Source organism: Gobius niger, assembly GCF_951799975.1.
Source record: "Gobius niger genome assembly, chromosome: 14".
Lineage (NCBI taxonomy): Eukaryota > Metazoa > Chordata > Actinopteri > Gobiiformes > Gobiidae > Gobius > Gobius niger.
The window spans coordinates 17,203,414-17,230,999 of record NC_136865.1 but is presented as its reverse complement, the minus strand read 5'-3'; the positions used below and the strand labels follow the sequence as shown (position 1 = coordinate 17,230,999).

At 42.1% G+C, this 27,586-nt stretch overlaps 1 protein-coding gene across 3 annotated transcripts in view; it reads left to right on the top strand.

Moving 5' to 3' along the window:
* Window positions 1-22,236, top strand: part of znf704 (zinc finger protein 704) — a 57,715-nt gene extending 35,479 nt beyond the window's left edge. For all 3 annotated transcript variants that reach the window (XM_079570496.1, XM_079570497.1, XM_079570498.1), the window contains exons 3-9: window positions 7,771-7,874; window positions 10,183-10,457; window positions 16,864-16,964; window positions 17,814-18,105; window positions 18,939-19,073; window positions 19,147-19,238; window positions 19,328-22,236. In XM_079570496.1, the coding sequence (XP_079426622.1) occupies window positions 7,771-7,874; window positions 10,183-10,457; window positions 16,864-16,964; window positions 17,814-18,105; window positions 18,939-19,073; window positions 19,147-19,238; window positions 19,328-19,442 (1,114 nt within the window). In that variant the 3' untranslated portion in view covers window positions 19,443-22,236. The remainder of the gene's footprint in view (window positions 1-7,770; window positions 7,875-10,182; window positions 10,458-16,863; window positions 16,965-17,813; window positions 18,106-18,938; window positions 19,074-19,146; window positions 19,239-19,327) is intronic.
* The last annotated feature ends 5,350 nt before the right edge of the window (window positions 22,237-27,586 follow it).

Genomic DNA, 27,586 nt, shown 5'->3' with positions numbered 1-27,586 from the left:
GAGATGGCCCTTTGATTTCATGTGTGGAGATGTGTGTGTGGCTCCCTCAAGCAGATGTGCAGGAGAAAGCTCCGACAGCCTGTATGTTCCACAGAGCTCATATAGTTGTAGCCCATATCCATATGAATGAAATGAGACTCATAAACGTGACACTTTTACACTGTGGGTTGAATTACTGTCCTATAATGTTTTAAGTCAACCATGCAGCAGCCAAGTTGTTTTCTTTGATTTCCTACTACAAGATGACGACACAGACTACTATTTATAAGTCAGTACTAGTTACATTTTTGGATTGGTTTGATGAATTGGGGAAGCAGACCTATGACAGCTTTAAGTTTGAGTATGCTTTTACTATTGTGGAACTGTAATGCCTTTGCAGAGGTCTACTCTTTTTGTGCTATATTGATAGTCTTTGTTCATTGCTCAAAATCTTGTCTGAGACTTTGCACGCTGCTTTTTACCCAAATCTTTCCAGACATGCTTTTCTAAACTAAGTAGGCCAAGGTCTTTTTAAGTACACACACCGAATTTAAGTATCTGTGCCGCTCCAAATCAATCATCCGGTAATGATGGCAGCTGAGAGGTGTGGTGCGTTTAAAGGAATTCCCCTGAAACATGGCCCCGGCACTACCAAGCACCCCGCACACAATAACCACCGTTTCCCGCTCGCTCCCCCCTCTCCCTTCACCCCTGCCGGACTTCTCTGCCTCCCACGCTTCCAGGACTCCCCGTACGTGCGCGTTTGGATTGGCACGTGTGTCTTTGAAGCCTGCTCAGGGAGGTCTTTATACTCGTTTATTACACGCATTGGACTATGACGCCTATTTCCGCCCTCAATAAGCGGCCATAAATCAGCTGTGCTCCTATAGGCCGCGTGCTTGTATCTGATCTTCTTTCTTCTCACATACTATGGCTCATAAAGGGGCATCTGCATATGACATGGGGTTAACACGCGTGAAGGGCACAGCATTTGATTGGCGTGTGGGTATGGAGACTGTTTTTTTCTTATTATTTTTATGATCGAGATGCTATCCCCCAACATCTGACAAAGGGTCACATATTAGCGTTATGTTTTTTAATTTCCGGTGGGGGTACAGCATCAAGAGTGGGAGCGTAGGGGTAGTATACAAGATTCGGGCAGGTGTCACAAACAGCTGGGAGATGATGCTGGCGTTATTATGGAGCATGGAGGCATATGGCTTATTAGAATGATCCTTTTTATGGCCACAATAAGGGTTTTTACGGCATGTGATGGTGAGTGACAAAATAAATAATGGTACAGACGGGATGCGAGTTGTGCTTTTACTGCCATGACGGAAGCAACAACTGACAATGGGGTGTGACAGCGGCAGGGTACGATGAAATCAATAAGCGGTTCGTTCAATAGCGTCAAAGTACTTCACTTTATCAACATAAATCTTGTTGAACCAACTGTTAACATTTATTTATTTAGCTTAAAGAGACTAGATGCAAGTTGGTCATTTTATGCTCACTACTGCCACCTCAGGTCTTGCGCGTAAGTCTCTAGATTAAGCTCACGCATGACGACACTTCGGACTCAAAGCAACAACTTTTTAAGTGACAGTGCAGGATCTTAGAGGCAGTTGTGGTGAACAGGTCTGGGCTCATCCCACACATTAGGACATGGCTGGAACATGTACTTAGTTTTAACATTTTAAACTCAGTATAGTCCTTTAACCAGGAAAGTCCTTAAAAAAGTTACGGTTACAATTATACAATTACCCAATTAAATTTCCATTCAAAAGATCAAAAACTGTTGCATTTTAAGGAGGTTATCTCAAGTGCTCCTATTCTGGACGTATAGGTATTCAATGAAATACGTGTTAATTTCCCCTTATTTTGCAACATGTTCCATGTGGAAGGAGCAAAGTGAGTTCTGTGTGGGCAAATCATGGGCAAATGGAACAGAGAGCTGCAAAAAATCATTTGAACGCAAAGAGTAAGAGTCAACACTTACAAACATGGCCTTATATATAAAAGTGAACAAACCACTCTCCTGGTGCACAAAGACGGCCATTCCACTTTAGTAGAGTGAGTGAGTGAATGGTGATCATAGGGTCGGTTGGTGCAGATTTGTGCAGCCACACTTCTGTTATTCTACTCCAAGGACAATTATGGCAACACACACTATGTAGCTTAAAGTATCCTGAGCCTTAGGTTGTTTGAAATATGCTTTACAAATAAGATTCCCTTCCCCAGAACAGTGACTAATGCAGGTCCCCTTAAAAAAAGAAAAGAATAGAAATAAAACAATATGAAGTTTGGACATTGGTTCAAACAATGTCTAAATCTTCCATTTTTAACATCTAAAACAAAAATGCTGACCTTTTTGTTATTTTGTGTATGTACCGGTATCGGTATTGGCTCAACAAATGTTAAGCGATTGTATTATAGCAAACAGAAAGCACTGTTACTCTACACCTCCTTTATCTATCAAACCAAAATGGCCGTTACTTGACCCTCTGTTATTGTCCTGTGTTTTTGTAGAAACTGGACTCGGCCCGGCCCCTCCTCTCCTGATGTAGGGGGTTGGTCCAAAAGCTGTTACCCTCCACTCTCTCTCTCTCTCTCTCTCTCTCTCTCTCTCTCTCTCTCTCTCTCTCTCTCTCTCTCTCTCTGTCTCTCTCTCCCTCTCCCTCTCTCTCTCTCACACACACACACACACTTTTCTCTGTTTCTAAAAAAAAAAAGTCCAAAGAGGAATCAGCAGCACACAGTGAAACGTGTTTAATAGTACAGCCCCCTAAAACCAACAGCGCTCTGAAGAGGGAGCTGTTGTTTAAACTTTGAGTCACCATGAACTCAGGTGAATCCCAAAACCTGAGCTAAATATAGACTCTTGGGCTGGCAATTCTGCTTTTCATAGTTTTCTTCAGGAACTAAACCGGAGAGAGAATTGCGTGTCTTTTACTTCTGCCATTTTGTTTCCCCAAATACCTAATTACAGTGTTTGAAATTTGACTGATACATCACTACAACGGTTCAATAAATAATACACTTTGGGACATGTGCCATAAGTTCTTAACTAGTATGGTAATCTGACCCAGTTTCATTTCCCTTCATAATTCAATTATTGTGACCCACTTTTTGCAAAACCAATTTTGTTGTTCTAATTTATTTTGAGTATCTTATACCCAAAGCCTTATCCAAAACGTCATGTTGTTAAAACATTAGTCAGGGTTCTTATTATGTGAAGATTGAAACTCCCCAGTTTCGAGGTGAGATCCACTGTTTAATAAAGCATGACTGAGGTGCTGTAAACTCTGACCTTGTGTTTTTACGAGCCCCAAAGAGGAGAAGGATTATTGCCCACTGTGGAATCAGCCGAAATAGAAACGGAAATCTGTAAAGTAGACAGCAGGTGGCGTGGCACAGTTATAAAGGCACAAGTGATCATTTATTTGTATCAGTGTCCTTTGCGGAAAACATAATATTGCACTGTAGTTTCGACTTCTACAAACTGAAATATCACTGAAACGTATGTGTTGGTAAAATAGTAAAATCCCAATAGTATCATCATTGCAGTATTCAAGTCAATGGTATTCAAGTCTTATATCGCACAAAAAAACTATTTCTCATGTGACTGTGCAGACCAGTGAAACTTCAGAAACTTCCTGAAGCGGGCGACAATTCTAAAACAACACGCTGTTTAAAAGGTGAGCGGCCGTGACACTTTCCGTTGTGCGGCGGGGATTAGAGCGGTAATTTAAATGTAGATGCAGCTTGTACAGCAATTAAAAAGCAAAACGGCGTGATTTGAAGTCATTAAAAAAAACCTTGTCCGCCTTTAAGGACAGTTAAAAAAAAAAACGTTATTACCATCAACAGTACGTGTTCATTTGCTCCCTGAAGATGAACTCATTTTCCTTTTATGAATAGCCAGGAGCCAGATTGAAATGAAATTACACCGATCCATGCCGTGTTATCAGCATTAGTAAACAAGCTGTGTACGTGTCTTTCATTGATAGCCATATATGTCCGCTCCTGACGTTGCCTGGGGCGCCTGATATGAGAAGATGGTTTATTACAATATAACATGCGCACAAGCAAAAAAAAACAAAAACAGAAATGGATTTATCAGGATTGATATAGTGATTCATTAACTGTGCTGCTACATCTCCCGAGTCCAACCTTTTAACATGTCTGGTGCACATGCATGGGGGCTTAATTATAACTATAATAAGGGCTGGGCCGGAAGTTAACTTCGATAAGGCCCGCTAATGACAAGTGCGATTTGGGAAATTCCCTCTCCCTGGCTCTCTCAAATACATCACATCTTAATTATTAGCCCGCTAATGTGTTTTTTCCCCAAGATTTACTCTTTCATGATTCAAGACAGACGTGCTCTAATCGTTTTCTGTCCGCGTTGCCATAGAGAGAATATCTGCTATCACATGATGTCCTCCCAAGGTGACTCGGAAGTTTTTTTTTTTCTCTTTCCATTTTACGGCTACGGTGAAAAAGATGTCCACCGTTGCGCACTGTGGTTGTTTGATTTATGTGGAGCCTGTAATGACATCATATTCAACAGAGGAACGGATCATAAATTAGAGATCAGCTAATGGAGGCCCAGGGCTGCCTTTGTTGCTCCTCTCCCCGCCGCGCCACGATCCTTCTTCTCAAGCGCTTTTAATTGCTCAAACAAAGAAGTAATTAGTATTGTTTAAGTGCACATGTTTCAAGTGTCCACCCGTGACCTCCATCGAGATTATAAGTTGGTGATGTCTATTAAGGAAGTGGTAAGAAGGAGGAAATCCCCCTTGCGTTTTTAGCTGCACAAACCCATATCTGTCAAGCAGTCATTGAAAAACACTACCATACAGAAAACACACATGGGGAAATTTGTGTTGCTTAGTTGTCATTAAAAGTATACTGTGCCTCAGTTTTCTCCTCTAATTTGACTGAGCCAGTGATGACAGAGGCCATTCTTAGTCAATTTTATATGGGGGCTGCCGATTTCCGATCCAAGGAGCCAATTTGTCCCGATTATTCTAAATTTCTATCTGTGAAAAGTCTCTGTTTAATTCTGACTCTGAATGCCAGGACTGAACCAATGATAAACAAGGTCCAGAATTTCAACACTAAGGGTCTGAAAATGGACTAAACCATGACTGAATCCAGATGAAACAAACGTGTCCACACTAAGACTAAACCATAGCGGACCAGCTTTCACGAGATAACCAAAGAGCTGCATGTGGCAGGTTGGTGTTGACTGATTTAGGGGAATATTTTTATGAATTGTTTGTCAAGGGGGATATTAGACATTTGGGGTTTCCACATAACAGGGGAAACTTTGCTATTCTACTGGTTTCTCAAAAGTAGAATTTTTTTTTTATCATTTGTAACATAATAGAGTTTAGGCTTTCCAACCTTGTCCTTTTTTAAATTGTAAAATGTCTTCTTATATTTTGCTTTTGTCCAATCTTTGATTTGCGTGTTATATCCTTTTGTAGTTCTGTGTTTAAGCTCCAGCGTTTCGGACAGGGAGCATCTGTGCCTTAAAGCTACTCCAAAAATAAACCGAAGTCAAGTCTGAGCCACAATGAGTGTCTCACTCATGTTTACACACTGCTCACCACTCGCTTCAGGTCCTGGTTGATTACTGCATAGTACTTTACAACTGGTGGATTATGTTTTAGATTATCATTTCTTCAATTACTTTTTACTTTAGTTTTTTCAAGATAATATTTTGTTGTCAGTTATTAACACGTCTTTTCATATACAAATGTTATTACTTATTTCTGGGAATCAAAAACATTGTGCAGATTAAAGGAACTATGCAGAGTTCCAACAATGTCCTAAGGTGTAGAATGAGCCCAGACCTATTCACTAAACTACCTCTAAAATCCTGCACTGTCACTCAAAAAGGTGTTAATTCGGGTCCGAAGTGCTGTCATGCACGAGCTTAATATAGAAGGTGCAGTTACACGTATGACCTGAGGTGGCAGTAGTGAGTATAAAATGCCTAACTTGCATCTAGCCCCTTTAATAATTTATATATGACATATTAGGACTAATGAATTGATTATGCAAACTCCTTTACATCGATGAATGACTTGCACTTAAGCCAATTAGTAAACTCGCCCATTACACTCACGCCGCTATGTATACGTCCAAACCAATACAGTTGCCGCTTTTTCATGGTTTAGAATCGTACCGGACAATCGTGACACATTTCTCTGCATTTTTTGTTTGCACCAATTAAGTCCAACCTTGCGTTTGATCAGTCTGCAGAAAAAAACTGGGTGACGGCTGATGCCATGTTTCTCCGAGCGCAGTGGGACGTTTCATCATTGTGCGAGAAGCCACTTTGATCACGCGGCTCTTGACGTCTGGCTGATGAAGAGACAAAAGCCGGCACACCCATATGTACACTGTACCGCACCACTTGTTACGCTAATAGTGCGCGTGTAGCATAGGTAGAGCGCCTGTAATAATGCTATTGACATGTCTTTGATCTCTCCCGATTGCGCCTCCCGGGAGAATACACGGGGATTAAGTCTTCCCGTGTCGACCAATTAGAAGAGACAAAATATTGGTGTAGCTGTGCGGTTTATAGTCTGTCGTGCATTGACTAATAGATGCTGTGAAGCTGCGTAAACAAAGCCAGCGTCTAGTTTGGCACTCATGACTAATTTGATAAAAAGAAATCTCTGCATAATCACATACTGTTTGTTTATAAAGCAGCTTGTTGGCAGGTTCTTATGAGTTCACGCAAAGGGCAGCGTCAAATGCCATCCGTGTTCCTCAGGTCTGTACAAAAAAAAAACGTAAAACAATCTGCATTTTCTACAAATATTCTCATGGAAAAATGCCTTGTTGAAACTTCATCACTGCTGCCTTTATATCTTATTTGCACAAAGCCCATAACACAAATCACATCTAACAAGTTGAAATTGCAGATAGCGGTGTTTTTATGAAAGCATAATAAAATAATGGAAAGGTATGCTGCCTGGAGTGTTACTTGGAGAAATTTGCTCATCAAAGTGAAGTGTGAAATGTTGTCTGGCTCCTACAGTATACAGCCCACGTAGGAGAAGATAAGCCTATATACTGTAGTCCCATAAACATAAACAGCAAAATGAATAAAACATGTTTACACTTTGAACCAGGTCCCAAAAGAATGTTGTGTTTCAGGGCTGCTGCACACTTTTTTGTTTCTTAATAATGACGTATTCCACCAATACATTTACAGTACAAATATAAAAAGAGGGTCCGCACAGCACATGCCCTTCATCAGACACACTGTCGCTTCATTTTGGGATCCAGCTCGCGGCCTTACCTACTTTTGGATGCGCGTGTTTATTTTTACTCAGCTGTGTATCTATCACATTGCTTTGTTTTTGTGTTGTGCTTTTTTGTCTATTCTACCAAGATGGCAAGAGAAGTCCTGATTAAATTTGGCTAACATTTTAAAGAAACATCAAAGATATACACAAGGAAATACAAACAAGAGGATTTGCAAAAGCTCATGTGCTGTTGAAGGATATCCCGCTGCTAAAACATGCTCCAGTGACAAGTGATAAGTGATTGCTGTTTCAGATTGAATGTGTGTAAAATACAGCGACGGGTCTCAATGTTTTTGGGAAAATGAATACTGGCGATACATAAAAGAAACATTGTTCTTTTAAATTAATAAAGTGAAGTCTTTGTGTTTACCTCCTCCCTTTGTTATTGTGCATCAGTTTGTCTCAAAACTCTAACTCTAACACGGTGTTGCACTGAACGGTTCTTTCTCTTATGTTTCAGACGTTCAGAGGAGGAAGTGGACATGGATAAAGTGACTGCAGCCATGGTGCTGACCAGTCTGTCCACCAGTCCCCTGGTCCGGAGTCCTCCTGTCAAAGTCAGCGGTGAGTTTTTGCATTATTTTACTTTTTACCTATTTAGTAGGGCTGTACAATATATTGCAAAAAATATATTGCAATATTAGATGATGTAATATCTGAATCACAAGAAGCCACAAAATATCTCAACATCACATTGCATGTAAAAGTTCCATCCATCCATTTTCTTCCACTTTTCCGTTGCCGGGTCATGAAAATCACACTGCACCAGCCCCTTATGGCTCCTCCTGCAGGTGGTGGGTCCACAGAAGGACGGCCTCACGATTAAATGGGCCTGTTGGTCTCTCATAAGGGGCTTCTGAACCGCTCTTTGTCTGACCCGTCACCTAGGACCTGTTTGCCATGGGAGACCCTACCAACCGACAACAGAGCTCCCAGGATCATTCGGGTGCTCAAACCCCTCCACCACGTTAAGGTGGCGGTTCCAGGAGGGGTGTGTAAAAGTTGGGCTTTAGTTAAACATTTACTAACTTAGTTAAATTTTAGTCTTGTTTTGGTCCTGACGCAGTGTTATTTTTAAGGCTTCTTTGACACAGTTTGCTGAAAAACGAGTTACTTACAATTTGTGTTTAATTAGAATGGAACATATTGTTGAGATAGTTTAGTGTAATATCGCAATAATATTTACTGGTATAGTTACTGTCGTTTAGCTACTATTTAATGATTGGGATTTGAGCGGGGTGCATGCTTTACAATGAACAGTTATGTGTTGCTTGTATTTAATTGGAAGATAGGATAAAGCTCAGATTAACGGGACGGCACAGTGGCGTCCCACACTCTCTCCCACACTCTCACTGTGTAATAATGTAACTGTATTTATCATATTCCTGTTTAAAGAGCTTTACCAAGTCAAGTAATTTGCCTTTCCTTTTACCACCCTGATTTTTACCATTGAGTCACAGTTGTTATCATGTGAGCTCATGTGTAAGCTTGCATTGAACAATCTTCACTGCCTGCTGTGCTTTTGATTCCCCTCTTATTTCTAGCCTTTTAACATGATAAATCCAAAGCGCCCATTAGGACATCATTCACTACTCGCACACAGACAGCACACAGTAAGCACAGAATGAATCACTATCAGACTCATGAAGAGTTGTGTATAGAATATAACACTGCCATTTGCACTGTTATATTTACACTGCCTGGTTATTCATCTCACACCTGCTGCTTTATGTACATTTGTAAATCCACCGTTCATGCCGCTGTTTGACGGGACATGTATATTATGTATATTTTGTGTATTTAGCTTGTGCTGATGCTCTTCGAAAACTGGAAAAACTGCAAATGCTCTGCCCTACAACAAACCACCTGCCTCTAACCTGACAGCCCAAGTGCCCAGGGAAGCACATCATGCGGCCAACCTCCGGACCACCCCCTCCCACCACTCGTTTTATCGCTGTCCGAAACTCTCGCTCAGACGTAAAGAGGGCATTATGTCGTTTACGCACACATGCACACACCACAGCAGCTCAAAAAAACGGCTGTTTGAATACATTTAAAAAAATGTATTCAAACATATGTCCCGCCCATGTACACGTGTTCAGTGTGGCATGATACAATCCTCACGCCCAGTGCACACGGAGCCTATAGGAGCAGGACTGATCAGATGTTTCCTCCACACTGCGCCCACTGTCTGCAGCCACAGATGGGTTCTCCTGTCAGGACGCGCCCGTGCTCCAGGGAGAGGTGGGATCGGCTCAAATGATGTTGTAATTAATTGAAAATCTTACCTTAATTAAGATTAATGAGGGAATGAATGCAGTTATTGGCCTTTTGTTTCTCACTAATGTCATGTACCAGATTTTACCAACGTATCTTAATTTATGTCACACTGTTACAACAGATCATCATTTCAATCAAATTCACATTTTTCACAACTTTTATTTTGTCAATATGTACGAGGTTCGCTGAATGACTTCCTATTCATTATTATCAAAATAAACAACACTGTAAGACGGATAAGTCAGAAAAACTAAACTAACAAACTAACTTCAACCCAACTTCTGTCTTCACGCTGGGAATTGTTGTTTGTTGCCATATTTCTTTGATGTAGAAAATAAATACTAGACCTTGTGAGTGTCTCTGGTGAGTAACAAAAGAGGGAAGTAACCTTTATTTTCCTGTGTCACAGTCAACAGCGCTGCGGGAGTCGCTCTGTCTGAAGTGCAAATGAAGGCGTCTGAACATAATTGAATGTCTTGATCTTCCATCACTGACACGGGAACACCCACCAGTCTAAGCCGCTACTGTATTCATCAATAAAAGTGAAGATGCTGTATTTATTCTCTGCTCCCCTTTCTCTGTGTCCCGTCAGAGGGCCTGTGTGGTTCCTGGAAGGACAATGGTTCCGCGGGACCCTTCACTCCCTCCAGTAACAGCTCGTCCGGGGGCTACTGGAGCTGGTCTGCCCCCAGTGACCAATCCAACCCCTCCACGCCATCGCCCCCTCTGTCCGCAGACAGCTTCAAGCCCTTCAGAGTCCCCACCCTCGGCCCGGGCCAGGGTCCCACTGGGCTCGAGGATCCCAGTCTGGACGAACAGGACGGCAGCAGCCTTCTGTTTGACGAACCCATCCCACGCAAACGCAAGGTCAGTAATCTGAATCTTTTAAGTAAGGATTAAACTCGAAGCCGTACAATATACAGTTTTAATGCACGATGTGGAGGCAAGAAGTGCATTAAAACTGTATAATGCACGGCTCCAAGTTGTTTAATCCTCTTATAGCATGGTCACACAAACTGAAACTGTTCATCCTGGCCTGTTTGCTTTTTTTAAGTCCAGGGCAGGAGTTTTTTTATGTTTTAAGCTGTTTTACCTGAAATTAGCTGAAACAGCTGCAGTGGTGTGATATCTGTGTCTGAATGTCCACCCTATTCCCTAACCCCTCATTCACTACGTAGGCCCGCACTATTCACCTTATCCCACCCCACCCACTTTTGCCACTTTTTGCATTGTCTCGGCACTTCCGTTGTCCTGACACTTCCGGTCGAGCGCGAAGCCCGTTCATTTAAACGGAGAACGAGGGAAAATATTCTCCCCTCAAATCTGATGTTTAGTTGATTGATTTGTGTAAAATGGCCAATGTTCGTTTGCACCAACATGTCAACACTGCACCGTTTCTCTGCGCGGCCGAAAAAAGGCTTTGTTTTCGGTTAGTAACTGATTTTATTTGGACTACTCTAGTCCCATGTTAATAGATAGGAGAAAAGGGGCGGGCACAATTAATGGCGGCGCCCACGTGAACGTCCGGAATAAGGTGAATATAGTGGACTATAATAGTCCACTGATTCTGTTGGAAATTCGTACAGAAGCCACTTCTTTCGCTGTGGCATGCAGATTTTTTTTTCTTTCTTTTTTTATCAGAATTTATTTACTGTTACAAACGTTTATTTTATGGATCAGAACAACTGTTTTGGCACTTTTACAGGCGTTTTATTTGACATTTTAGTTGAAATTAAAACTCTCATCACAAAAAAAATAATAACACTCCGGTGTTAGTTCAATAGTTCAAAGGAGTGCAGAAAGTAGGTCAGTCCGAAGCACCAGCAGAATGAATGCACTATGTCTGCTAAAAGTTCGCTTAACTCCGGGAATAATATATTTTTGCGATAAAGACCAACCAAACTCATGAGACAGTGGACTATTTATTAGTGTAGTGAGGACATGCGGACACAACTGTTGCTGGACTAACGGTGTGTTATACAATTTTAACGCAGACCATGGTATAAAAATTCTTATCTTCCCTCCTTCTATCCTATTAACTTGAAATGAAATATAAAGATATAAAGAACTGTTTGAACATGACGTTGATTCTTAAAATAAATATCCTCAAAAAAATGAATTCAGATTTTGGGGAATTTACAGTGCACCAATATGCAAATGATTGCCAAACCCAAAAAGAATTAGCTTTACAGGCCTGGTTTTATATAGCTTAACTTCTCTATTAAACCAACTATATAAACACAGCTGCTGTTTAGCCCAGCTGTTCAGCACCTCACTCCACACGTCAATGTCACGATCTTATAAACTCTATAGGTTCAGAGGCACTTCCAGCTTCACACATTTACTTTTATAGCACTGTGAAACTGTCACACTAAAGCGGTGTAGAGGAGGATGCCGGCACCAGCGGTGAGGCGTATGGTAATGGGCCGATCCCGCTATAAGGACGGGGTCTGAAGTTGCTGTGAGCCGCTGTCAGATCAACACGCGCTGCCTGATTTGCTCCACCAACGTGCGCCGTATCCATCAGAGGTTATGACGGTGGAGACGGATGGCGGAGGGAAAATGGGCCACACGACACACACAACAGTTTGGTGATCTCCTCCAGATGTTCCCCCGCACACACCCGCCACAGCACTTATCATCTCCCTGTCCCATTTGAGCGCGCTCTGACAGCTCATCACACTGCGCTCAGTGTCACTCATTATTTTTTCACATGTATATTGCCTTTCTCCCCTTCCTCTCCGGGCTCACTACTCATTCTTACGTCCTTTGTCCTCCTCTGGGCCATCAATAGTTGCCGTCTGTTTTAAAAATTATCTTATTCCAAGTAAATCAACCCTTCCACAAGCGACGTATTGAGATAAGATTAGTATGAAGTTGTGTGCCAACTTTTTCATTAGTTTAAATGATTTAGACTTACTTTATCTGGTAGTGATTTATGTCTTATAGTTAATGGGTCAATGCGAAATGGGCCACGTGAAGTCAGCAATACAAAACATGACCAGCTCGACACAGAATTTGCTATTGTTGTAGTGGGTAATCAAAGAATGGATTTGGATGAGGACCTTACATAGTCAAATCTCATATTTGGCTTGGCCTTAAGTCAACATCTCCATGGAGACGAGCTGGAGACGATCGCCCCCATTTTTCTCCCCATATTTTTTTCTGTATTTTTTACAGTAATGAATAAGTATGTGCTTTAGCAAGTTTTTGAAAGTAAGGGAAACCAGAGTACCCGGAGGAAACCTGGTTGGCTGCCTTCAGTGCTTCTCTGAAACAGTGAGTGTGGTGTCCCGCACTGGTCAGCTCCTCCACCTCTTCCTTCCGCTTCCTCCTGCGCAGCTCCCTCCACGCTGCTTGTCTTTTACACGGTGTGGCTTTAAAGCAGTACTAAGCAGACTCCTTTTCGTGGTCCCTCTGGGGGTAATACAAGTGTTGATGGGATGATTGGGGGGTCTTGCATCTCCCCTGGTGTCTCTAGCCACAAAACCACTCTTGCTGCTTTCCTGCACCGTGTCAGAGGCCCCAATACACACTAATGGAATCATGAAGAAGAAGCTAACAGGCTAACGGGCAAAGCTAACTGTGGGCTAGCACCACTTAAACAGCATTTACAGCCAAGTATGAGTGAAAAAAATTATCTCCATTGAGTATTTGAATGAACAATATCCCTCTCTACCTTTGTCTTTTCTGTCAGAGTAGTATTTACTCTCACGGACAATTAATGTGAGTAAAAAAAACGCAACATGCTACGACACCTGCTGTGGTGCTTATGGCCTCTAGGGGCATGAGTTACTTAGTGCTGCTTTAAGCACTGCTGTATTTTGTCGGGGGTCAGACTGAACCCTATGGAAAGACCCTTATTGCAATGTAGTATTTTTTTAATTGAACTTTTTTCATTGAAATTCATTGGTAAGTTGCATTGTATCAAAAATATAGACGGAATCTTTAAAAAAGCGTCTCTCAAACCTTGTAGTGCCACTTTTTTTGCGAATGCAAACTATTTTATCAACACATATAAACCTTGTATAAACAAAGACAAGCACCAATATATTGTAGATCCATCATGTGCATCAGTGGTGTCTAAAGTTTTCTCATCCAGGGATGAGAATATTGTAGTGTCGCAGCTTAGAGGGCCACAGATTTGTGGTCAAACATTCAACTATACAATATTGTTGATAATTTGGCATTTTGCTGAATGCCTCTTCAACCCCTCTCACGCGACACAGCTCTGTCAAATAAAGCTGACGTACTTAAAAATTGCTTACAAAACCATTGAGTAATAACTTCTTCAACAGCTTAAAACCAACCGTATGGATTTCTTGGCTACATAATCGACCAGTCAGACCCCTTACCATTTCCAATATCTTCCCCGTCTCCTCCACTCTGTCCTCGTCTCGTGGGGTCTCCCGAGTGCTCTGTCCCCCGACATGTGGCCCTCATAATTACTGCAGCTCTGGTACAGGCCGACGTTCCTCCAGAAAAAAAAGCTGTAATGATTTTAATGGCCGCTCCAGCAAACATAAAGATCTGGCTTCATGTCGCTTCCACCAGATCGATAGGGGCCCCTGGGTGAGCTTCACATACACCGTATTAATTGGAGACTTATCACGTTGAGGGAAGGAATGAAGGACGGATGGGTGGAAAGAAGGATGGATTGATAGATAGAAGGAAACAATGAGGATAAATTATTGTCTTTGATCATAGCTCAATTGCACACAAGAAAGACAGAAGTGATGAAACAAAAGTTGGATAATTGCAGGAGAGAAGGATACAGAATGGAAGGCTCTATACACTGAATGATGGATCGATGGAAGGATATATGTAAGAAAAGAAAGTTGGATACAGTGAATTACTTTTGATTAAATTTATTGACGTAAAATCAAAAAAAGTAGAAGAGATAGATCAAAATACAAATCTGTGAAAGAAGGGTGCACACAAAGGTGGGTTATCAGAGAGAGATTAGCAAGATGGATAGACGGCTATAGCGATCGATAGAAGGCTCGATCCAGAGTTAAGAAGGTTATAAAGGTTGCACAAACATAGAACCACAACAAACCAATACTGGAGCAAGAATGGACTTTTGAGGGGGATAGACAATAGGATGTCTTGGTGGATGGGAAGATTGGGAGAAGAGTGTGGACGCATGGGGCTATGACTGGAATGATGGCTTTAATGAATTAATGAGTAAGTAAAAAAAAAGAAACTGGATTAATAAAGTCTCTTCCTCGCCGCTCACCAAGACTATGTGTTCCAACTCCAATCCTGGTACTGTGGCCCAACTCGCTTAGATCCAAAGAGATGGGGAATTCTCAGATGGATTTTGCACAGCACTATTACAATAGACACCCCAGTTCACTTTGCAGAGCTTTTTTTTTTTTTTTTTTTCCTTTCAAATATTTTATTCAACATATACTGTCAACTTTCTTTGGCGTTGTAATACTGTGAATAACTCAAGAAAGACAAACAATACCAAAGGGTTCCCCAAAAGCACTGACTTACATAAACACAAGCTACTGTAAATGCAAGTGTAAGGGTTTCACAGGAAATTACTCGTCTGGAGCCGGGGCTGTCCTCTGCTGCGAGACAATGCCGTTCAGAGCTCCCCATTTAATTAACTGTGAAATGATTCTTTAAAGGGAATCACACACACATACACGACGCGCTAAGCCGGCTTTTGTTACCAACGACTAAACAATGCATAAGAAGGCCGGCATGCACGTGTTTGAAAAATAGGGGAAAAAAACATATTGTCAAAATTACTCAAGCCTCCAACAATACAATAGTTTGATGGACAGGGCTATAAGAGCATTTATAAAGGCCCTAAGCTGAGGGGGAGGAGGGGGAGGGGGGGGGCAGCGGGCATTTCTCTCCATAAAACAATGTGTGTTGTCCGTAGGGGGCGACAGTGTAATTACATTGGAGGGAGGATATCACGGTGAGGGATAAATTTACTGCCGGCCTGGTTCACTTCTTAGAAAGAGAATGATGTCTTTCGCAATAATGTGTGCTCAGAAAACTCAGTGTCATTTTTCACTCTGTAATGATTTGTTTTTACTTTTATGATGGAAAGGGCTAAAACAATAGAGCTCAGCAGGTCACTCAAAACCTGCTCCGGCTTCAGAAGTTAAGAATTGAAAAGAATGATGGAAATGAATGGGCCTGCCCACGTACAGTATGTAGCAACTTGAGACCATGAAACACACGTTACTGAAATATTTAACTGGAACGTACGAAACCAAACTGTTTCAAAGCATTTAGTCATATCTTCAAGTAATTGGTGTTATATAAGGGAAAACTGTCAGTGCTCTCTGCGTGGCTGGACAAAGTAACAGTGTGGACAGCAGTAGCAAATGGCATTTTAGACAACAAAAAGCCCCACTTAATAAATCAATATCAGTTTACGCCGCTACCGTATTGAGAATATTTCAGCCCCTTATCACTGTGGGTCAGCCACAGCTGGTTATAATGGATGTGTGTCCTGACATTCCCCCTCAAAGCCACCAAAGTGAGCAGCCTATAGGTCATGCAAGCTGCCTGTCAAATAACCACAAAATCTGAAATCTCGCTGCGATGGCATTGTGCAGCAGGATGGAGGTTATATATAAAAACATGGACAATCAATTACAGGCTGTCACAGAGAAACAAAGAACGTTTAGTGAATGTGTAAAATCTATCGAGTAGGAAGGACAGCCAAGAGAGGGTTCTTTGTTCTCACTGCCATAAATATTTTCAACGTGGCAGATTTGTGTGTTATTGAATTCGATAGAAGAAATTCTCATTATGTGTGAATCTTAGGTCGGTACAATAAAGCGTTATTTGGATTATAGTTAAAAGCAATGTCGGCTAATGCAATACCCGTATCACAGAGATAGCGTTGTTCTAATCTGAAAATTCAGCTATAATTATCAGCTTTTCTCTAAAGGGTATCCAAGTCAATACAGCTCATGCTTATGCTGGGACTCCTGGTGCATAATAAACCAATGGAGATTTTAAAATGTCAAATATTTGAGTTACGCAGAAGCGTTTAGACTCTGCAGATGTAGTGTCTAAATGCTTCTAGTTTGTACAGCTCTTTCTTTACTTTTAATGTAAGTCTATGGACAGTGTTTTCTATGTTGTCAATAGTCATTTTCATCCTCTTTAGTTATCAGCAGGTATACTGCACATTTTTGCTAATCTTATACGATTAACCTAAACACACAGTAAGCACATTGAGACTTTGATCTGACTTTATCTGTGAAATCATGAATATATCCTGTGTCTTCCGCAGAACTCCATGAAGGTGATGTTCAAGTGTTTGTGGAAGAACTGTGGAAAGGTCCTGAGCACGTCCGCGGGCATCCAGAGACACATCCGCACCATCCACCTGGGGTAGGTGTCCGTCCATCCCACAGCAGACCACTGGAAAGAGTTGGAAGTGAGATGTGGCTTTCCTGCTGAGGTGGGGACGAGGGAGATAACGAGGGATGGAATAAGAGTGAGGGGGGGGGGGGTCTCTCTGTATTTACAGTATGTTTCAGCCACTGTACCCCCCGCACCATCCACCTGGGCATGTCCCACCAGGCATCACATCACTGTCACTCTCCCCCCCCCCCCTCCCTGCCACTGTTGTCCCGCTCCGGTGTGGGACGACGCTGATTAATGGCTGATGTATTATCGCCACGGTAACGCAGTTTCTCTCGCTGACACGAGGGAGGGCTTCGACAGGTTGGAGGGAAATAAGCCAGGCGGGGAGGACAACGATAGCGGATGGATCACACATTTCTACTGACATTCAATTAAAGCCGGGCTCTTGTGCACACTGATTAACTGCAGATTGCGTTGTTGTTGGTTCGCCCATTAATGGTAAAGGGGGGTTGGGGCACTGACTCCGGTGTAGAAAAGTAATCTTTTACACTTGATCTAGCAGTGCAATTTAAGCCTTTTGGTGCTTTGCAATGTCTGAGCTAGGGACATTTGTGTAGTAGTGGTTTTAAAATATGTGGAAAGAGCTGATCAGAAATAGAATGTTTTTTTCTAGCATGTCAAGCATTCTTATTGAAGACATATCATGCGAAATCAACTTTTTGAGCTTTTAACCATGTTATAATGCCATACCCTGAACACTTGAAGCGTCTGTATTTCACACCGACATAGATGGAACTGTCTTGATTACACATATGTTTATACTCGTGTCCCGTTTATGAAACGAGTGAATTCATTTGTGCTCTTCTTCTCCAGGCGAAACTGTGACTCGGACTGCAGCGATGGCGAGGAAGACTTCTACTACACCGAGATCAAGCTGAACACGGACTCGGTGGCGGATGGTCTGAGCAGCCTGTCCCCCGTGTCTCCCTCCATCCTGTCCCCCCCTCCTGTCCCTCCCTCGACCCCTCTGCCCGGCACGGGACACTCGGACCCCCTCAGGCCTCCGCAGTCCGACACCAAGGAGCCCCACGTGGGAGGCACCACCCCCCTGAGCCGCTCTGCTCCCAGCGCTCTCTACCTCATCCACACGGACCACGCCTACCAGGTTCCTGCTCACACACTGAAGATTAGGATCAATGTTCCAGCCGATCGATGCTCGCTGCTGGTCACACCACGATACTCCCATCAGGACACACACAGTGCACACACCGCTCCCACTCATTCTGCCCCATGTTTACAAAATACACCAATTTGTGCAGCTTCACTCCAGGCAGCCGCTGTGCTAACACTTGTTTTATTGATGCACAGTGCAGTGGAGTGTATTTACCAATGGTTTACGAGACGCAAATTTGATTGTTGATATACACAAGTGAACAGTATCTCAGATATCAATTAAGAACATTTTGATTTTGGCTGATTTATTTGATCAGGGACAATGCAAAAAAAACATTAGTCTAAAGAAAGACTAAAGATTTCATGTGTGGCAGGTTACAGCAAAAAATGCTAAATTCTTACAAAATTACATGAAATGTCTATAAATTCATACACAGAGAAGCCGTCATCTTTTCACTCGCATCTTAAAACCAGTCCCCACAGTCCCAAACTATCAAACACAGGTTTGCTGTGACAATAACCACTGTTTGGTCATATGTGTAAACATACTGTACTTTGTCATTGAGATCATTTCATTTAGAAGAGTGTTCCAAAGGCTCGCTGCTTTATAGAAAACGATAGTTGACCAAATGGGTGTATCTTGGAACACTGCGCTCTCCTCTGACTGTCGACCGTGTGGATCGTCAGATATTTGTTTCATTCTGTGCATCAGTTGGTATCATTGGCTACACTAAGTTTACATCCATCAGTTCATCTTTTGGAGAACAATGGTTTAACATCCTATGAAATTAGAGATGTGTTAAACCTGTCCTTTGACCTTCCCAGGCCACAGCTCCTGTGTCCATCCCGTCCAACGGCAACAACATGAACGGCTCGGCGTCGACAAGTTTCACTCCCACCAACAGCTCCAGCTTCAGCATCTCCTGGCAGTCTCCACCGGTCACTTTTACTGGCAACTCGGTACTCTTTTATTCATAATCTTTCAAGTCATTTCATTTACTCTCAATTAACCTTTTTGTGCTTCATTCTGCAGATGTCTCCAAGTAAGAGCCAGAGTTTTGGGGAACAGCGCTCCCAGACCATTGCCGTCCTCTCATCCCCTCCTCGAGCCACCACTGCCCTCAGGTACAGCAAACTCTTCAAAGGAAATATAGTTAAATATTTTAGATCTATGTTCATAAAACTAAAAGCAATGCCTCTTCTGTGTTCTCAAGTCGTAAGGTGCGTGGTGAGGGCAAGAAGTGCCGCAAAGTGTACGGGATGGAGAACCGTGACATGTGGTGCACGGCCTGTCGCTGGAAGAAGGCCTGCCAGAGGTTCACCGACTGAGCGTCCCACTACGAGCGCACCCTGTCCGACAGGCTCTGCTCCAATAGGGGAGCGGCGCACCGTGCATGCTTTTTTTCTGCTCAAGAACCTCAAAACCTTTCAGGGTCCTCAATGATCCCTCCATCGACCATGTCCCACCCCAAACCATTCCTACAGAGGATGGCGCGGCCGGCTTTTACTGTTCCGTCCAGGATTCCCAAATGTTGCCTCGCTATTCCCGAACCTCTTTTGGGAAACTCCAGTGCAGCTAAACCATGTACAAAGGAAAAAACAGAAGAAAGACTTGTTCATTTTTTAATGTTGGATTCATTGTTGGAAAAGAGCAGTAAGGAAAGAGATCTGAAAGAAGATGCAGAATTTTTTTTTATTGTTGAACAGAACAGAGGAAAAGCCTTTGAAAAAACATTTTGAGACATGTTGGCGATGAAGCGTGGCGTTTTTACTCTTCCTTAAGTCTATTCATCTGTTTTTTGATTTCTGGACTTTCCAAGGTGATTTTTTGATCACCTCTATCACAGCTCCTGTCTGTTCTCCACTCTCTACAGCCCAAAAGAAACACAGAAAAACGAAAGGTGAACAATCAATGCAAAAAATGGATCACATTTTTACAGTCAGGGAACAAAGATGGACCATTGTCGTAGTTTCAAACTGCTACATGTTACAATCAACAGCTTCAGCCGTTTTTAGTTCATCAGGGATGTGATTTTTACAGAACACAACCAGCAGCAGTTTACGCCTTTGGGTTACCCTCATCTACAGCTTCTCCACACAACCAAAAACTTTTCTTTTAATAGTTTTGTTAAAGTGCCATGTTGTGTACTGTTTGTAAACTTTCCTCTTTAGTGTCTCAAAACCAAGACTGTTTACTTGCGTACTTTGCAAGGATGAGTTCATAAGGACCCTCGTGTTGACAGCGGTGTGTGAAAGAATGCCCTCCTCCTCATCCGCCATTGTGTCCACTGTCCCAAAGGGAACTTTTTAGTACTGAGGTACATTGGCAAACCAAAGGAGGCGCACTTTTACCAACCAAAAGCAAAGCACTTGCACTGTATGTGTCAAACAGAGCACTTGGTACAAAATGAATTTCTTTTCAGAGAAACGCTACTAAGACTCGTCTCAATTGATGGAAAAAGCACTTGTTAAATTCACTCCACTCACAGGTAACTGTGGGTTTCCTAACATCCTTGTTCTAGGCACTTTGCTCTAAATAGTTACAAAAATATATATTTTACGTTGTGGATCTGATAGATGGACCAATGGAAAAGGTTATTGGAAATGTACACGTAAATCCTTGTTTCTGCAGTAGGATGTTGTATATTTGTATTGCACGCTAAGTTGTATTACATGACATTAACAAATTGCGTTATTGGAGACCAACACCAGCTGATAAACTGACTTCAAGCTCACCCATTGGGTTTCAGTGCATCTAAAGCTCCTTTATGTTTTCATCTACTTTTAGTGGTTGCATACTAAGCTTATCTTCATTTTTTTTACTTATGTACTTATGTATGTAGGTATGGTATCAACAGGTTTATGTAAGGATATATTGTACTGTTGAACCTTTTGGGGATGCTCTTACTTTCGAAAAATAGAGATTAGCCTTAAAGTCACTCTCATTGTCCTATATGTCATTAAAAACGCCATTGTTTCGAACGATGTATTATGTTTACAAGATAAGAAAAATCTATATAAAGTTAAAACATGGGTTTTACTTCAAAGCAAAAAAATATTACGGTTTAGCATTTTTATTTTTGTTTCCTTATATAAATCTATATTGTAAATGGATTTTGTTTTCATGTTCTGGCAAAGCTGTATATCTATAGGAGGCAGTCATTTACATGTCCTGCCAGGCTTGTTATGCGTATTTCCTCCCAGTGTGTGTGACCTGCGTGCTCTCGCCTTGGGCTGCTCGACGCTAACGCTCCCCACCTTCCCAGCCGCATTAGCCGTCCAAAAGCTACACTTGATTAAAACCTTTATCTTATTTCCAATTCTCCTCTGCCGGGGTTGTCGCCACGGCTCACTTGCAATTAGTTTGATTGACAACTGAGTGTTTTTTGTGCGTTAGTGGAGGTGCCCCAGGCGAAGTGCTCAGGCCAACGTCGCTGCAGCGCGGTGCTCTCGGCTCCACTTAAGGAGTCCCCATACCTTTATCAAACGTCCCGAGGTGGTTGACCCCGCTGTCAGGCCAGTCCCAGGGCAGGTATGGCAGACGTGTCCAGGTTAAAAGATTTCTTTTTTTGGTTATATACGTTGTAATGGCTGAATGTTGTACACCACTACACTGCCCTTTCTCCATCATTGTGGTGCTTTGTGTTATTGTGGTCGGGCACATCCGTCCCATGTTGTGCGGGGAAAAACTGGCAGCCAATCCGATGCTGTCAGGATCCAGTCCAAAAACAAGCCACATACACAACTGTTTTTTTCTGATAGGCAGCTAAATTGAAAGACGACTTTATTTACATATTTTGTGAACTCCACATTGATAGGGTAAACAGGGCTTTTGTTTTGGACTGAATCCTGCCTGCGTTGCTGTTGTCCGGACAACATCTTCACTACCATTGGCACAAAGATGACCTTAAGCACGAAGGTGCTTTTCAGAGGCTCTCAGCACCATATTGTTGTCTCTGAGTTTGTCCTGGTGCTTTGCCCTGTGCATGGGAGAAATGGAGGTGCTACCAGAGCTACTTCTCCCTGTCTCTTATTGTACACATTGTTTTGTTGTAGAACATGAAAATAAAAAGACCTTGCCTCAAGTCTATCATGTGTGCACCAAAAATGGTCACAGTCAAAAGCGTTTTATTTATTTTTTGTAGTTATTAATCTAGATACACTAATCAGGCATAACATTACGGCGAAGTGGGTAAGGAATTAAGGAAATTTGACAAGTGTATTTGGGAAATCTGACTTTAATGAGTTTATATTGGCCAGATTTGAAAGTTGTCAGAGAAGGTTTGCATCTCAGTTTATATGAAGATGCATCTGATCATAAAGTTGTGCCTGATGAGTGTATTAATTTTCAACAATGTTTAAAAGCAAGGACTATACTACATAAGACATACTTGGCATCAAAGTGCTATTTTTGCCAGTAGTAAAACTGGTGCTTCAATTGGGCTTGACTTGCAATTCTTTCCTTCATCAATTTTCTAATGTTCCTAAAGCTTCCACAGCCATCATACGGCTTCATCAGTAGATTAAGTTTGCTCAGTTGTTCAAACGTAAAATTATTCCATCACTTCATGGCAACCATCTAGTTTAAATATTCATTTGTCAGCCATTGCATTCTCGCTTGTGAACACAGATTGTAAGCTCTAATTACAAAAGCTGAAAAAAACATAACAAAGAACCTTGGAACTTTAAATCCCCCAAGACTGGGATCTTGCATGATTCGTTTCCCATTGAGCATATCTGACAGACAAAGACGGATCTCTCCAAAACTGACACTGTAGTGCTGCCAAAGCTGCCATATGCTATCATGCTACTAATGTGATGGTTTTTAACTCCTCTACCTTTGGGCTCCATTGGCTCTGAGCTTTGCAAACCGCTGCGCTGCCGTCGTCAACCTGTTTCACATAGCAGAATTAAAACTGGCATCAAAGAGGCACAATAGGCGGTCTTGTTGCTGTAGAGGGAGGGATATGAATACTTATGAGGAGGTTTTTTTCCTCCTGTTCCTCTGAGTGGCAGCGCCCGGTCAGCCTTTTGTTCTCTGGTGTGTTTACCTCCCTTGCTGCCGTCTATTATGAAGGGCCCTAGTATTGATTTATCAGCTTTTGTAAACCAGGATGGCATTATTCTGCTTACCCACGGTGTAAAAATCAACCAATATGAGTTATGGTGGACGCTAACTCAGCACATACACACACATGTCTGTGGCTGTCCAGTGGTGGTCCCCCTGCAGTTCAAGTGTTGACACTTTTATGAGCGTCTCTGGTTTATGGACTTGATCCTCAGTCAGATTAGTAAATCATATGTGACAAGACTTGTTTGTAACAAGATGCTTATAGTACCTTATATCATCAAGTGTAAGTCAATATATGCTACAATATCCTAGACAGATTGTAAGCTACAGTGCCACATGTATATCTCTGCGACTATGTGGTGTGTGTCTATATTCCGTTTGGCTTTTAACTGGATCATATGCAGTGATCTTAGTGTTGGATTCTTCTATTTGTCAAAAATGTATCACATTGGTGATGTTCATAAAGCATCACTCTATATTTATCCAAGCTTGGGTCCAGCACTAAAAGTGCATTTTCTTGCAGCAAGCCTTTGTGGCTGGATTGTAATGTATAATTTACCAGTTTTACGATCCAAGTTCCTCTTGGCTCTATACTAGGTACACTGTAGAAGTTCAAATGAGACAATTCCTCTCTAGCTCCGGTTTCTAGACAACTTGGACATTCAAAGGGAGACAGTCTTCTGTTTGTGTAGCACTGAAAAGTCAAATGACTCAAAAACAGGTGTTTTAAGGATACTTATAGTGTCATATATGCACACACTGTAACACTCGAGTTGTCATGGTAGTCATAGCATCGCCTTGCATGACCCTAGGATAGATCGTGTCCCGGCATCGACATCTCACAACCGTTTCCATGGCTACCATGCTGACGGGCAGGTTATGCAGCTCAGCTCCAATCTGTTTTTGGCCCGCGCTGGAGCTGAGGCTGTTGTCAATAAAAAGGGGAGGGGGCTTTCTGTCTGGTTCAGAGGGGTAAAAGCGGGTGTTTGAGGGATACCGTAAAAAACATAAACCCTACAATACAGATGATTTTAAATAGTTTTATTCTAAAGGAGGGATACAGGAGTCCTGAATGTGCCTTGTTGAAAGAAGGGTTTCTAATATGAAGCTCTGTGCATTGGTGTGTTGCTGTGATTTGCAGGGCCACAGCAACAGTAAAGGAATGTCTCTGGTGCTGGCTAGTCTGAGTTCTGCTTTCTATACTTCTATCTCAAAGATTTGTGATACAAAGATCATGTGAGTGGTGTCCAAGGGCCCATTTGGCCTCTTCCTGGATGTAGAAAGATGTTACTGTAAGGAACTCTCAAGTCTGAGTGACTTTTCTACTCTTTGCTGTAACTATTTTTGACCCAACCTTATGATAATACTGTGTTTCGATGTGTTTTGTGCTTTGTAAACTTTGCTCTTTGTTTTCCCAAACATCACTTGCTCTCCCTTTGGTACAAGGGCTTGTACATAAGTGAGTGTTGATGTGAAGAAATCTGTTGTGGTGCAATCTCTCGAAATGTTTGGGAAATCAAGGAAGCCTCGCTTGGCAAAAACAGCATGTGAAACTGTCAGTGAGATGATCCATTTTAGAGTGGAGCTCCAAAGCACTCTTTACGGCAACCTGTAGCTGCTCTGTTCACTGTCAAAGCGACGCTGGAGGAATAATTACATCAAGTGGACACAGACAAAACACTCCAGGCCCTTCCTCAATTGGATCACTTTGAATAATAATTCAATATAAGGCATTAATTCATGGTATTTTGCCACCGCTCCCTCATATGACTTAAATATGCAACACAGAGATGGCTGACCACCACCTCACGATCCTCTCACTGACCGTTCTCTCTTAATACAATCACCTCAAGAACTCAACGACTGTCACACTGGATTTTTACACTTTTTTCAAGATACTCTGTACTATATGCTCTGTTCTATCTGTATTTTTACTACTGCATGTGCATGCAACTAAGAATTTATATAAGTGTGCTCTGTTTGTGCTGTGGTGGCCATGACATGGGTTCAGAGCAGTAGTTAAAGTCACAGAAAAATACAAAACAAATCAGTAAGAGATGCAATTTACTTGTTGCTGATATTCCAAAATAGGTATGTTACTTCTTCACCTCAAAGACAACGATATAGGTGCTACTAAATACGTGTAATCGACAACAACTGCAAAAAAAAATCAAACTGAATTGTTGGGTAATGTTAAAGTTTCAAGTGACAGAACTGAAAAGGATTGGGCAACACGGTGAAATCCGCCTCCCCTGTGACTAGAACCAATTTGTCAAGAGTGGAGGGATAGATTTCTCCACCCTTGTAGTGTGGGCTTGCCGTTATCGTGTCCTGGGAGCGTCTGGCGGGCTGCTTTTTGGAAGATGGATCACTATTGTAGCTCTATTGGGCGCCGTGCCAACCAGAGTTATAGAGAAGTACCGCGGTTGCTTCCATAGTGGTTCGTCTTTTCCGCGGCATCGCTGACACTCCGAGTCTTAATAAAACACTCTGGGAGCTTTAAAACCAGGGGGGGGGGGGAGATTTTTCACTCGATCTGGACCAAAATCACATGATACTTGTTAAACACGAAATAAAACTTGCAGACTTTTATTGCCTGCCCTTTAATTGCTATGGGAGGAGAGCAATTTCTGCGGATGCTTAGGACAGCTGTTTCCAAAACGCATTGATCCGTGCAGCGACTGCTCTTAACCCAATCCAGGCCAATACGGTATGTTGCGTTTCTACCCTTTCGAAGCCTCTAAATGTAAATGTGTGATGTGTTTCCAAGCTGTAAACTAAAAAAAAAAAACTCCACTTGTGTTTGTTGACAGTGCATTAGCGGGCCTATAACTCGAACAGGGATAGCGGTTTGTTTATCGACTTATACAGAAAAAAATAGCCATGCTCAGGTGGACATTTCGCAAGTGTAAAGAAAGTTTTATATTTTTATGTAGCGTTTATCTCAACTCAGTGAAGGTAAAAGAAGTAGAAAGTGTGTCTGGTTGTATGAGGTACTAGCAAAGTTGGAAAACGCTAAGAGGAGCGCCGACAAAGAAGCTAAAACCGTATCCAATCAAAACATCAGCCTAAACCTACAATATTAACGTGCTGAGATAGGCTTCTATTCACGCCAGGGGTGAATCCTCACAACAACATTATTTTATTACGAAAAAGTTAGGCTATATTTAACCCTTTACTGACCCCTTTCTGGCCGCTGTTATCTGTATCTTTGTTCTTCTCTCACAATGGCGCTAGCCTGTCATCCAGAATGATACCCCTCTGTACATCAGTCTGGGCAGTGAGCTGGCTGTTACTGCTTCCGCCAGACTCAAACGGATCCGTGCAATCAGAATCGTTTATTAGCGGTCACGTGTTGGTTCGCGGGCAACGTCACGCTTGGGATGCGGAAGTCCCTTCGATAACAATCTACGGGAGAGCCGAGGTTTTTTCCTAATCAGCAGTAAATGACCGAAAACACATCGGTAGTTGGTGAGTTTTGTGATTGATAATTCTGTTTATCAATATTAACGCAAAACCGCTAATAACGCCACTAACTGCCCTTCCCTGATTGGTTTACTCCACTTCCTGTTTGCTTACGTATGTTACGCTGTAGAAATCAAGTTGATGCGGATATGGTCATTCATGTTTAGGTTATTTTCTTGTACAATCAAAATCATACCAACAAATTAAAAACATGATAAACATATCCTCTTGTGGCACCACTTAGCCATGGCTCCTTTGTTGGCGCTCCTGACTGCTTTGTGTATAGATTTATACAGTAACGACAACAGGCGGTAGGCTATAAAATAGTTTAAAAAGCAAAATTTATTTTATAAAAAACTTAATTCACCAGTAAAAAGCTAAAACACACTCATTGGATAGAATTATACAGTTCATCTGCTCCAATCCAAGTTCTATAAAGCTCCCTACAGCCATCATTTTGCTTGGGCTCCATAAAATTTTACAACGCCAGTGCGCGCTCTAGTACACTATCCCCTCTAATAGGAACACTCCAACCAAAACCTCATCTTTACAACTACTGGTATATTCATGTAGTCTTGGAGATGGTTTAAGGCTAAATTGTGCATCCTGTGGGGATTCCTCCTCTGGGTCATCAGTAGTAGGAGATTGTATTTATTTTTTATTTTACAAGGTTTGCGTTGGCCGCAGGATAAGTGGGATTTTTACATCGAAATAGATCCGCTCGTACGGTAAATTAGGCCAGACACTTTTGGAAAGGCGGGCGATGTTTACTAGGCCTTCTCCACAATCTCCATCCACCTTTTTATGCATCAAGTCATTGCAACATTTATGCCCCTTTTGCATCATTTATCAGCAAAGATTTATTAAGAAACTGCAAAGTGTTTCCGCTTGAGCTTTATTTTTCAGACGGCGGGGGCCGATGTGGCTCATGTCCCCT